This window comes from Chiroxiphia lanceolata, chromosome 7 (genome assembly GCF_009829145.1).
Source record: "Chiroxiphia lanceolata isolate bChiLan1 chromosome 7, bChiLan1.pri, whole genome shotgun sequence".
Taxonomy (NCBI): domain Eukaryota; kingdom Metazoa; phylum Chordata; class Aves; order Passeriformes; family Pipridae; genus Chiroxiphia; species Chiroxiphia lanceolata.
The window spans coordinates 3,161,893-3,174,272 of record NC_045643.1 but is presented as its reverse complement, the minus strand read 5'-3'; the positions used below and the strand labels follow the sequence as shown (position 1 = coordinate 3,174,272).

General features: G+C 39.6%; 1 protein-coding gene across 2 annotated transcripts in view; it reads left to right on the top strand.

Annotated features, from left to right (window-relative positions):
- CALCRL (calcitonin receptor like receptor) overlaps positions 1-6,753 on the top strand; it is a 66,913-nt gene extending 60,160 nt beyond the window's left edge. For both annotated transcript variants that reach the window (XM_032693598.1, XM_032693597.1), the window contains exon 13: positions 2,923-6,753. In XM_032693598.1, the coding sequence (XP_032549489.1) occupies positions 2,923-3,144 (222 nt within the window). In that variant the 3' untranslated portion in view covers positions 3,145-6,753. The remainder of the gene's footprint in view (positions 1-2,922) is intronic.
- The last annotated feature ends 5,627 nt before the right edge of the window (positions 6,754-12,380 follow it).

Here is a 12,380-nt window from a genome sequence, read left to right as displayed (position 1 = left end):
CAGGGATGAAATCCTGACTCAGCAGTAACAGAGAGGCCTCGTGAAGAATGCCAGAAATAATCTTATTGAGGTCGTTGCCTGTGGGAAGGAGAACAAATAGAACATAGCTTAGTGATAGGCACAGATTCATTGGTAGGATTTCAAACTAAATTCGAAGCTTCCTTCTTGGAAAAGATGGAATTTTGAATATGCTTCTTCTCTTGGCTTTAGAACAGATTACAGAAGGGTCTATATTGCTGTGTAATGCATATATTAATTACTCAAAACTTCCTGTGCTGAAACACAAACTCTACCTTTAGACTCTGATATTTTGATATGAAAAGCAGTAAGATCTGATACTCAGAAGTATTGAGATACTTGATTTTTCTCCAGAGATTTGGAGATTGGTGCTTAGATGTTTAGAGTGGATTAGAAAGGTTTTACGATCAGTAAGAGAGCATCTCCTTTGCCCTAAAATGCTAATTTCTTATGTTAATCAGTTGATGCTTCTTTCCTTACCCTTTGACATCTTCTTTGTAAGGGTTTTGGGAAATATGAAGTTTTCCTTTAAACAGTGGTTTCTGATACCAGACTGCAGGAATTCTAAAAACTACATCCCTTTTCTTCTATTTATTCTTATTTTTCATAACTAAAACCAGAATAAAATTAGACAAAAGAAGCCATTGTGTGAGGGAAATTAGAAGCAGACACAAAAGAAACCCTGAAGACATATGGAAAATCCTAAAAATACTTATCCACAATATAAACAGTTAACTGGGGGACTCACTGTTCACTGGTTAGTTCTTTTGTATGTAAAAAAGTGAAATGAAGACCATGTTTTTGAATGGTGCCTGTGATTTGGGGGGTCACTGCTGGATACATGGAGGTATCAGCACTCCCCAGTATTTCCTGAGTCACAGCCTGGCCAGTCAATGCAGGAATATTTTCTGTACAAATTTTGGCTGAAGAGGAAATTAAATATTCATGATCTGTGGGATTTTTAAACCTCTTGAAAAAGCAACAACCATCACCATTCTTGGCATTCCTCACCTGGCATCTTCACTGAAAGCCTAATTCCGTGCAAACTTCATGAATGTGACACTTCATCCCCCCAGTATGCCCAGGTGTTTAACCAGATTGCAGGGGAGGAAGGTTATGACAAAACATCATATCCTTTCAATGGAGACACGTAAACCAGCTGGGCCCTTCAGCTATTTTACCAGCTTTATTTTTAACTCTGGTAGAAATGTGGAGTTCGGGAAATTGCCCTTCTAGTCATTGGCTTAAGGTATGTTCAGAAATTAGGAAAGACCTGCTTGTGTCAGAACCATAGCAAATGTAAATTATGGTTCGTTGAGAGTAAATGAATTTACAGTGCTGAGGATGTGGCCTTTTGAACTTAAGGGTGAACACAAATTACCTTTTTCACCTCTGAATCTGATCTGTCCACACTGGACTGGAGTTGACAAGGGATTAAGCAGAAAATTGTGTTGCTGCTGTTCCTCCCGTAACCTGTGCTTTTTCTGAGCAGCTGGCACACTGCAATTGTAAAATGTCATTATTTCACACCAAATTTGCTGAAAAATAATGCTTACTGTTGCCTAAAAATTCAGGGAGAAAAAACTCCAGGGCAATTTAAGTAGGAGGTAAGATAAGGGAAGGTTTTAATGAAGCCTCGCAGGCTCTGAGAATACAAACCACGTGTGCCTCCTGACCCAGGTGCAATAGTTTTTATAATTATGTCCATCCAATCCCTGTTCATCCACCCCCCAACCTTTGCCCCGTTCTGCCCCTCAGGAACTGAATCTGGAGGAATTTTAGGACCCCCTCTTCCTCATCTTCATCTTCTTCGGAGCATGTACAGTCCTTGGAGGCTTTCCAAAGTCCTGGAAAGGGTGATATCTCGTTGTCCAGGCCAGGGTGCAGATGTCCTTAAACAGAATGAAGGCCTACCTTGAAAAAGAGGCTAAATATGCTACTGGAATTTAGGGGGAATTGATGTGAAATGGGGTAATAGTGTTGGATATGTGTAACTACTGTGCTAAAGGGTAAGGCAAGGAGGGACCTGGGAGTTTGGATTGACAGGAAGCTGAACATGAGCCAGCAGTGTGCCCAGGTGGCCAAGAAGGCCAATGGATCCTGGCCTGGATCAGGAACAGTGTGGCCAACAGGTCCAGGGAAGTGATTCTTCCCCTCTACTCAGCACTGGTGAGGCCACCCCTGGAGTGCTGTGTCCAGTTCTGGGCCCCTCAGCTCAGGAAGGACATTGAGGGGCTGGAACAGGTCCAGAGAAGAGCAACGAGGCTGGGGAAGGGACTGGAGCACAAGTCCTATGAGGAGAGCTGAGGGAGCTGGGGCTGTTCAGCCTGGAGAAGAGGAGGCTCAGGGAAGACCTCATCACTCTCTACAACTCCCTGACAGGAGGGGGGAGCCAGGTGGGGATTGGTGTCTTTTCCCAGGCAACTCTCAGCAAGACAAGAGGGCTCGGTCTTAAGCTGTGCCAGGGGAGGTTTAGGTTAGATGTTAGAAAGAATTTCTTTACAGAGAGGGTAATCAGACATTGGAATGGGCTGCCCAGGGAAATGGTGGATTCTCCATCCCTGGAGGTTTTTAAGATGGGACTGGATGTGGCACTTAGCACCATGGTCTAGCAACCGCAATGATAGTGGATCAAGGGTTGGACTTGATGATCTCAGAGGTCCCTTCCAACCCAACTGATTCTATGATTCTATGAATTACTTCTAAAACCTATAAAAATTTAAAAATCAAAAAAATCAAAAAAACCCTGAGGTACCATTACTTATATTGCCCCTCAAGCGACAAGTGACATGTGGATATTACTGAGCTGCGCCGTCTTATCCGACAAGACACCTTTATCACAGCCCTTGCATAGCACAGAATGAAGCCCAGTTTACATGAATCTCTTCTTGCCTTCTGCCACAGGTCCAGGCTGTTTTGAGGAGACACTGGAACCAATACAAAATCCAGTTTGAGCACAGCTTTAGCCACTCGGATGCCATGCGCACGGCGTCCTACACCGTGTCCACCATCAGCGACGTGCCGGGCTACAGCTACAACCACGACTGCGCCAGCGAGCACCTCAACGGGAAGGGCTACCACGACATGGAGAGCGTGGTTTTAAAGACTGAGAAGCTCTACGGCTGAACTGCCAAGGCCCGGCCCGTGCCGGTGCGCTCACCCTCCTGAACTCCCAGTCGGATTGAGTGACTTCATGGCCAGAAGATTTTTTACCTAACTCGGGGTGATGTTCTTTCCCCAAATGACGCAAACTAAACCGGCGCGTTTTTTGTGCGTATGTATCCATATATATATATATATGCATATATACGTTTGTTTGTGTTTCTGTGTATCGAGTATGGACATCTGTACATATATATCTATATATGTATGTGCATTTATATAAGGTTACAAACTTTGCCTCTTCAGTTTCTACTGTGTAGACAAAGTTGGCAATTTTTTGTACAAAGGGAATCAATGAAGGATTTCTTATTTTCTTGGGAGTTTGTTGTAAGACTGTGCTATGTTGAAGCCACTTCATTTGCCTATAGGATCTTATACCAGACTCTATTGTCTTAATTCAACCTAAAATAGGACAAAACAAAATGGTTAAAGTAGGTGCAATAATAACAATAGGTTATCCAGGTTATTTTTTGTGTCCAGCATTTATCTGGTTGTCAAAAAAAGCCCAACAGGTAGTCTGAGGAAACAGATATTGCTGGTTTGGTTAAAGATATTGACAGTTTGGTTTGGCCAGTTTGGGTTTTTTCCCACTATTTTACATCAAGCATAGAGACACCAGTTCAAGGCTGAGTCTCTACGTGCTGCAAGGTAATATCTTGCAGCAAGCTTTGAGCAATTTTATTTAAGCTATTTTGGCACATTCAGAGATGCCTCCTTCTCCTGAAGCGTATGGAAGTTTCTTCCTGGCTTTAACACAGACAAGATTGATGAGGCCTCACTGCCAGAAAGAAAAGGAGTAACCTGAATAACTGCAAACCCTTCCAGACACTAACACGTAATTGCAGCTGATGGAACTTCACTGTGTGCTGAAGAAATTCACTCAACCCGGAGAAGATCATGTACAGGATTTGTTGTAGCATTGTTCTCATTTTATTTTTAAGTATTTCCCTGTCCATATGCTTGGTAACTTATTCCTTCATTCTTGGGCAAGGTTTTGATTAATTTTGTGGCTTTTTTTTTGTTGTCTCAGAGAATCATGCAAGACTGAACACAGTGCACATGACATACTACCTTTAAAGCCAGTGTATGAGGTTCAGACTAATCAAGCAAACTACTGTTACTAATTGTCATTATTTGGAAAATCCAATATAAAGTTTGTTTTATAAAGAGTCCAAACATTGTGGATTGAGACTTTTAATAATATTTTGGACCGCTTGATTCTGAATCTGCCTCAGTTACTCAGCTTAGAACAGTACTTTATATGTTGTTTCTTTGGTTCTACTGGTGCATAAAGGTCTCACTGAAACCAAGGAGGTTGTCAGGAAGGTCTTGAGGAAATATGTCTTTATAGAAATCTATGTTTTTGTTAAATCTTTATGCTTTAAAGCAATCTTAGTGTTGTGAAGTGAAATGACAAAAATGCTCTCAAGAATGGGGGCGTGAAATGAGGTGAGTTCAGAAAAGTCCTACTGAAAATTAAAACTGTAAGAAAAAATTTTATACATTTAATTTGCAGATAAGTCTACTTGAAGTGGGGAAAAAACAAAATGAAGTGGAAGAAAAAGTAGATGCTGGAACAGACAGACTATTATGCTAATTAATGTATATCTGGTGCACGTAAACCAGTCCAAAAATCGAAAGACAGTTCTTTCTGAGACCATTTCAGTTTTAAATACTTAATTTTGTATATGAACACCTTGACGCTAACATTTAAACATTTTTTTGTCAGTAGCTTTTCTGTAAGCTTCACTAGCATCTAGGTAACTTGATGTCACAGTGTTTATTAGTTTGTGACTTCATAAGGCTTTAAATATTTTGTATTTAGAAGGAAAACATTAGGAGGATGTGGGAAGTTCACGCCACTTGCACCTTTCCATATTGTTTTTACAGTTCTTACGTCTGGAGTTTGAATTTAGAAAGTGTTTTATTAATGATTTAGTTTCACAATATAGAATCTCAGCTAGGACGCACAAATCCCTTCTCTTCTTCTGCAAGGCTGCCTGGTTGGCTGATGGAAATGATTTGGAAAATCTGTTGGATTCTGTACTGTAGAGCAGCGTGAAATCTGGCAACCAGATGTCACAGACTCTAAAACTGTGAGAATACAGTAAGGATGTACATGATTAGAGGCCACTTATAACTCTGCTTGCTGATCTGTGTAGTGTTACTTAAAATTGGTGCAATGTTCTGAAAATATTAGAGGTGCAGAAAATCCCTGCTCTGGCGTAGCAGCTTTACACTTGTGGGACCAGATCATCAACTGGTACAAATCTGTCTTGAGTTCCATTTGCAGAACCAACTGGTACCAGCTGAGAATCAAAGCCCAGGCAGGTATCTGTCCATTTTAAAGTACTTTAAATTCCTGATGGCTTATTATTAGACAATTATTTCATGGTACCTGGTGGGTTGTTGTCATTAAAACATAAGTGATGGTTTAGAGTGTGACACAATATTAGACTTTAATTTAGCTTCTCAGCTAGGCAGTTAAAATTTCATAGCCTATAGAATTTTATCATTTAATGCCAAATAAATACTAATTGCTGTTTGCTCTCTGTCCTCTATTAGAGAAACCTGTAATGGTAATTTAGGGGGAAAAAATTGTTTTTTCCACAGAAATTATCCTCCTTGTAGGTGGACACTCACAGCACGCTTCTAGGCACACATCTATCTTCACTTTGGAAAAGAAACATACATCCAGCTGGATGTGCAAGAAAATGTTTGTGGCTGTGGAGAGCTCTCTTTCCCCTCTCTTTATGAAGTTAGATACCCTATTTTCTAATTTGCATTGGAAAATACCAATTCCTTATTTTGTCTTCCTACCTCACCTTTTTCTCTTTCTACATAACTGAGAGAAGCACCTGCTTCTTAATATGTTTTCCTGTCGCCATAAATTAAAATCAAATCCTTATGCTGATTTCTCATGGCTGATCTTCTACTTTGCAGAAGGTTGTAAGTCTTTATCTGTATTCTCTGGAATGGAAGTAAAAGGTTTTGGTGGGGCTGTGAGATTCCTTTGAACATGCAAATAGTTACCTGTTATTATTTGCTCTTTCTTTTTTTTTTCTTTTTTAATTTAGCGAGGATTTATTGTATCAATCTCCAGGGGCTACAGAAATAGTTGTCTTATATTTGTTATCTGTAACACCAACATGTTAGGATTCTATGAGAGAAAATGTCTATTTTTTATGCTACTGTCTTCAATTACTAAAATGCTCCACTGCAGGATCCCCTCAGTTGTTTGTTTAATGGTAGCATTTCTGCTGTGTAGTTTTTCATGGTGATGATCTACTCGACTATTTTGGCTGTAGAAATGCTGCAACACGTACTCCTTTTCATGTCAAGAAACATTTGGGCTGGGAACCAGACACCACTCACATATTGTACTATGTAAATAAGATTAATAGAAGCTATAGCATTGTATTTATTGCTTACACTAAGAATGAAATGGAAAAAAATGTGAAGTTATTTTTTTTTGGTTGTGCTTTATTTTCACCTCGTTCATATGACTCATCATGCATTTTAACTGCTGAAAGAAGTATTGTTTGAGATCAATAAAATATTACTCCAATTATTCACATCTCTTGTGCTGTAGTGTAGAAATAACAAAGCTGATCTAAACTAGGCTTTCCCAGATGTCTTAACTGTGTGGTAATTAAATATTAACCCAGGGAGAAAGTAATTACATAGAATTACTAACAATTATTCTGCTTTTAAGCGTTTGTTTATTTAATACTTATATTTTTAATGCAGAGTGTTGCATTTCTGGAGGATAATATAAGAGGACTGGACTTAAAATCATTTACTCAAAGGTTCATATTTCAATTTCTTGTCTTCTAATCCACCTTTTTAATAAAAAGTTATTAATACTTACTTATGTTAAGCCAAATTTTCTGTTTCATTGTGAGCTAGCAGCAGAATAGAGTCTAAATTAAACATACCTGTCTTCTTCATTCTGTCAGTCTAGGTGAAGGTAGATAAGCAAATCTGAATTCAAGAAAAGTAGGCAGTCTTATTTTCTTTTTAAGCCAAATATTTAAACACACAAGGAGATCCTAAATACTGAATCTTAATACTACTGTCTGCCCATATTTAAAGTGTGTTAATGTCCAATCAAAAAATGCACAATCACCTGACTCTCATTCCTGACTTTTGAGCAGGAGCCTGTTGTTCCAGGTTATTTTGTTGATCTTTAGTTCCTAGGACCAAATATCAGTCAGTGGAAATGCTACTGCTTACAATATTTTGCACTCAATGCCCAACAGTAGAGAAAGTACAAAAGTAACACAAGTGATATCTACAGTAGCATTTGCAATTGGAGGATAAGTGCCCAAAAGCAATTAAACACAGTCTTTTGATCGAGAAAGAAAAATGAAAGAAAAATAACATACAGCATCCTTACCTCTCTAGATAAAAGTAAACAGTGGTTCTTAAACCTTCTAAATAATTTTAAAAGAGGAAATGCTCTTACAGCACAAGCAGCCTTGCAATATTTAGGCATGGCAACAAATACACGAGAAAATAAAGAAAACAAACCTATTGTCACAGGATGCCATTCTACCTTCTGCAAGACACAAAGATTATTGCCTTTGAAAATATGTCAGGTGCTCTAATAGTATGTCTTGCATGTGCTTGTGATGGCAGTCATCATCGAAGTCAAAGTCTAATCCAAAGTGTTAGCATTTGATAGTTATCTGAGCCAAAAAACCTATGTACCAAGAAAATACAAAACTCCCTTTGAACTGGTGGAGCAAAACATACCAGAAGTGAGTAATTCTTAAACACAGCCTGCAAGCTGATCTGCTGCACATTGAAGATAATTTAACAGGGTTAAAGCAACAGCGTTAAAATTAAAACCCCAGTGACCATGAGTAAGCTGCTTTTGTCACAGGATGCCATTCTACTTTCTGCCAGACACAAAGATTGCTGCCTTTGAAAATATGTCAAGTGCTCTAATGATATGTCTTGCATGTGCTTGTCATGGCAATCACCATCGAAGTCAAAGTCTAATCCAAAGCGTTAGCATTTGATAGTTATCTGAGCCAAAAAACCTATGTGCCAAGAAAATACAAAACTCCCTTTGAACTGGTGGAGCAAAACATACCAGAAGTAATTGTTAAACACGCAGCCTGCAAGCTGATCTGCTGCACAATGAACATAATTTAAAAGGCTTAAAGCAACGGTGTTAAAATTAAAACCCCGGCAACTGTGAGTAACCTGCTTTGGAGCTAGTGCTGGACCACAGCTCTCTGTGCTCTGAGAGTCATCAATAACTCTTGAGGAAGGACAAGGTGAAACTCAGTGGGAAAGTGCATCGTATCACGTTTTGTGCAGCACACCAGTTTGTGTTCAAAGCCACACTGGAAGCCAGGGCGGGCACAGCAGGTGGTTGTGCCGACACAAGCGCCCTGCAGCCCTCGGGAATGTGGCTGCTGGGAGGATCATGTAGCACCACTGCACTGCTACTGTACCAGGACAGAAAGGAGGAATAAAGAGCTCAGAATAAAAAGTAAAGAATAAAGGAATAAAGAACCCAAATGTTCTTTGGGAACGGAGGATAATTCTTACTTATAACTGAAATAGCGATAACACACAAAATGCCTCCGACGCGTAAGGAAACACAGATCTGAACATAAAAAAACTGAGGGGGAAAAAAACCCCAATCAGTCTTTTTTCAAATCCCCCACAAAAGCCTCAGTAATGGCTGGTTTCACATAACCTGCTCCTATAAATAATCATCAATGAACAAAGCAAACGGTTTTTCTTGTCATTCCATCCTCACGTGCTGTGGACATTCTCTTTTTTACAAGAGCCCAGCTCTAAACTGTAACAAGAGCCTGACTGGAGGGTCAGAGGTGACAGACCCCTGTTTATAATTAGAATTATTATCTATCAGTCACCCTACAGCTGTGTGTCTTTAATACCTTTTTAAACACAGTGCCCAAATGAACAATTTCAATTCATCCACATGGAGTTCATGCTTCATTTGAGACAAATGGCATACAGGATTGCTTTTTAAATTAAACTTTAAAATAATCTTTAGGAGTTGTAGTTGCAAATACCTTTACATTTAGGGGTGAACATTTTTATTTTTATTAAACTCGTGATAACACTGAGTTTACTTTCCCTCACCAAGCTTTGCCACTTTCTAAAGGAAAACTGTTAGAAAGGGAAAAATATCATGTGATTAGTGCTAACTCACTCAAAGTTTAATACATTGTTCTGTGCAAATTTAACAGAACACAAATACAGAAAACTCAGAGCTTGGTTGCTGAAAAAGTGCTTGCATATTATTGGTAATTCCTGGTTTAAGATGAACAAGCTTTCCTGGAAATTCAGGTTTCACACTCAGTATTGCATATAAATATTTAAGAAAACAAAATGTTGAATTAGTAGGGAACAACAATATTTAGATGCTACAGAAAGTATATTGCACTGCACAAAAATAGCTATCAAAGAGTTCTGTTATTTTACAGACAATAAAGATGTTAATAAAAACTTGGCAGGATATGATGGAGTTAAAGGGGGGGGGAAGTAGAATAAACTATTTTGTGCCTGGTATATAACACATTTTTTTAATGTGCTATAAAGAGGTTTAAGATCAGAGTACTGTTACCTTTCATACCATACACTTATAGACTCATACAAATTATCATAACTTGGTCCTTTGAGTTCCCTGGATGTAAGACCTTACACCTCAGAGAAGAGCTGGGAACACAAATACTTTCACATTTTCCTCAGCTAACCCTGAATATGAACCAAATACGTGCATTTAACAGAGAGCTCCAAAGCACATTTGGCTGGGTTTCCCAGAAGGATCTGCAGCCATATATTTCACAGAACAGTGTCCATAGCCCAATTTGTTCCTGCTGCTCACAAAGAACTCCCACCTTGTGACTCCTGGTGGACTCCAGGAGCTGTCCTTAAGCACTGGGCCCTCCTGTCACATTTTGGGCAGGTGATGACAGTAGGATTTCCCTTATTCAAGGGTTTCTTTCAATGCTCTCTGGGCATTTAGCCACCAGGGTAGTTCAGAATCTGCAACAAGAACCAAGTTCACAGCAAGAGATCTCAGTCTGAGATGACCTGAAAAATCATAACAGGTTTGTATTTGCTACAAGACAGAGAAAACATTTCCCCCTTTCTGTGAGAGGAAAATGGCAGTAGCTAATCACCTCTTATTTTTCCTCACATGGACTTGTTTATGACAGGAGTGCTGTAAATAGCCTGCTCTAGCTATAATTAAAAAGCTAATTAAAATGATCTGTAGCTGAAATGTAAAAAATTCTCAGAGAAGGAGGTTGAATCAAGAAGCTTCCACGGAAATAAGAAAAATATTGGGAGTAAAAATGGAAACATGCTAGCACCAGAACTCTGCTGCAGACAACTACAGGACTACTTACACTTATGTTCTTTCATTATATAATGGAAAAAGATTTTTGTCTTTTAAGCCATGTAATGTGGCAGTTTTTTAGAAATACAAGCACTTAATGTGGTAAAATGTGCGTCTTTATGTAAGTTTTAGCAAAATACTTTGAGTTTTGCACCTCGCTGTCTTTTCCATCACTTCAGACCTCAGTACTTCACTAGCACTGGCATGAGTTGTTATTATTTCAAATTATATCTTCCTCTCATTTCTTAGCATTCACCAAAGATCAGCACCCAGCAGTTATCCACATTGCTGCAAGATACTCTCCTTTCCACCAGCTATCTCCAAAGGTCTTGGAAACTGGAGATCATATTGCTCCAGGCCAGCACCTTTTCCCAGCCCTGCCAGCTGTGCCAGGACCACAGGGCAGTCACCAGCACCCACTGATCTCAGCTGAGGTGCACTTGGCACAGGGATGAAGGAGGTGGAGCCTCGGAGACTCTTTAACTCACACCCATTTCCCCAGCAAAGCTGTTCTGGCACTCTGGAATAACTGGCATTGCTCCTTCCAGAGGGAAGAATGCACTGAGCTGGTCTGCTGGCTGTGCTCTCCTCGCTGTGCTGTGGAATCTCTGGCCTTCTCCTCAATCACTCCCTGTTTATGTCTTTTTAATGCTGTTGAAACAACTGAAGGGAGCAGGAATCCCCACCAGTTTTTAACATGCAGCAGCAGCTGCGAGTCGAAAGCCAGAAAAATCTAAGAATTCGTCATATTTCTAATCCAGCAGAAGCATAAAATAAATAAAGCCTGGAATTACTGAATGTACACAGACAGCATGAACACAACATGTTTGCAAGCAAACAACACCAAGAGCGCAGGTGCAATCCCTGTACAGGCCATTCACTTAAGAGTTGGACTCGATGGTCTTTGTGGGTCCCTTCCAACTGGGTCCCTTCCCTTCTCTGATTGTGACCAAAGACAATATTTACATGCAAACATAGTTTCATGTAACCTGCTCCTATAAATAATCATCAATGAACAAAGCAAATGGCTTTTCTTGTCATTCCATCCTCACGTACTGGGGACATTCTCTTTTTCACAAGAGCCCAGCTTTAAGCTGTAACAAGAGCCTGACTGGAAGGTCAGAGGTGACAGACCCCTGTTTGTAATTAGAATTATAATCTATCAGTCACCTTACAGCTGTATGTCTTTAATACCTTTTTAAACACAGTGCCCAAATGAACAATTTCAATTCATCCACATGGAGTTCATGCTTCATTTGAGACAAATGGCATACAGGATTGCTTTTTAAATTAAACTCAGGGTTGTCACTACACCCAAAATAAAAATGTTCACCCCTAAAATGCAAAGTTATTTGTAACTACAACTCCTAAAGACTATTTTAAAGTTTTCTTTCCCTCACCAAGCCTTGCCACTTCCTAAAGGAAAGTGCAAAGCCTATAGAGCAGTATTATTAAAAACAAACAAACAAACCCCAAAACACCAAAGAGAAAAACGAACAAAAAAAGATACTCCTAGAGATACGGACTGTCACTGATTTAACTCCAAAAAGAGTCTCCCTTCTGTCGTTGCAAAAGAATTGTACTTTAGAATAAAGGAAAATTGCATGTCCCTCTGTTTGCAGACATTCTCCACTGGTTTTGCAGACACAGACATGCTGATGAGAGGCAAAGTTAGAAGGGAGGCTGAGGTATTTTCCACCAGCACCAGTGGGCACAGCCCATATGCTCAGGAGAAAGGATAGGGTAGCAACTTCACACAGACTTCTCTTTTTCCTTTTCCTTCCCTAATTTCCCTTCTTTTATGCCCAAC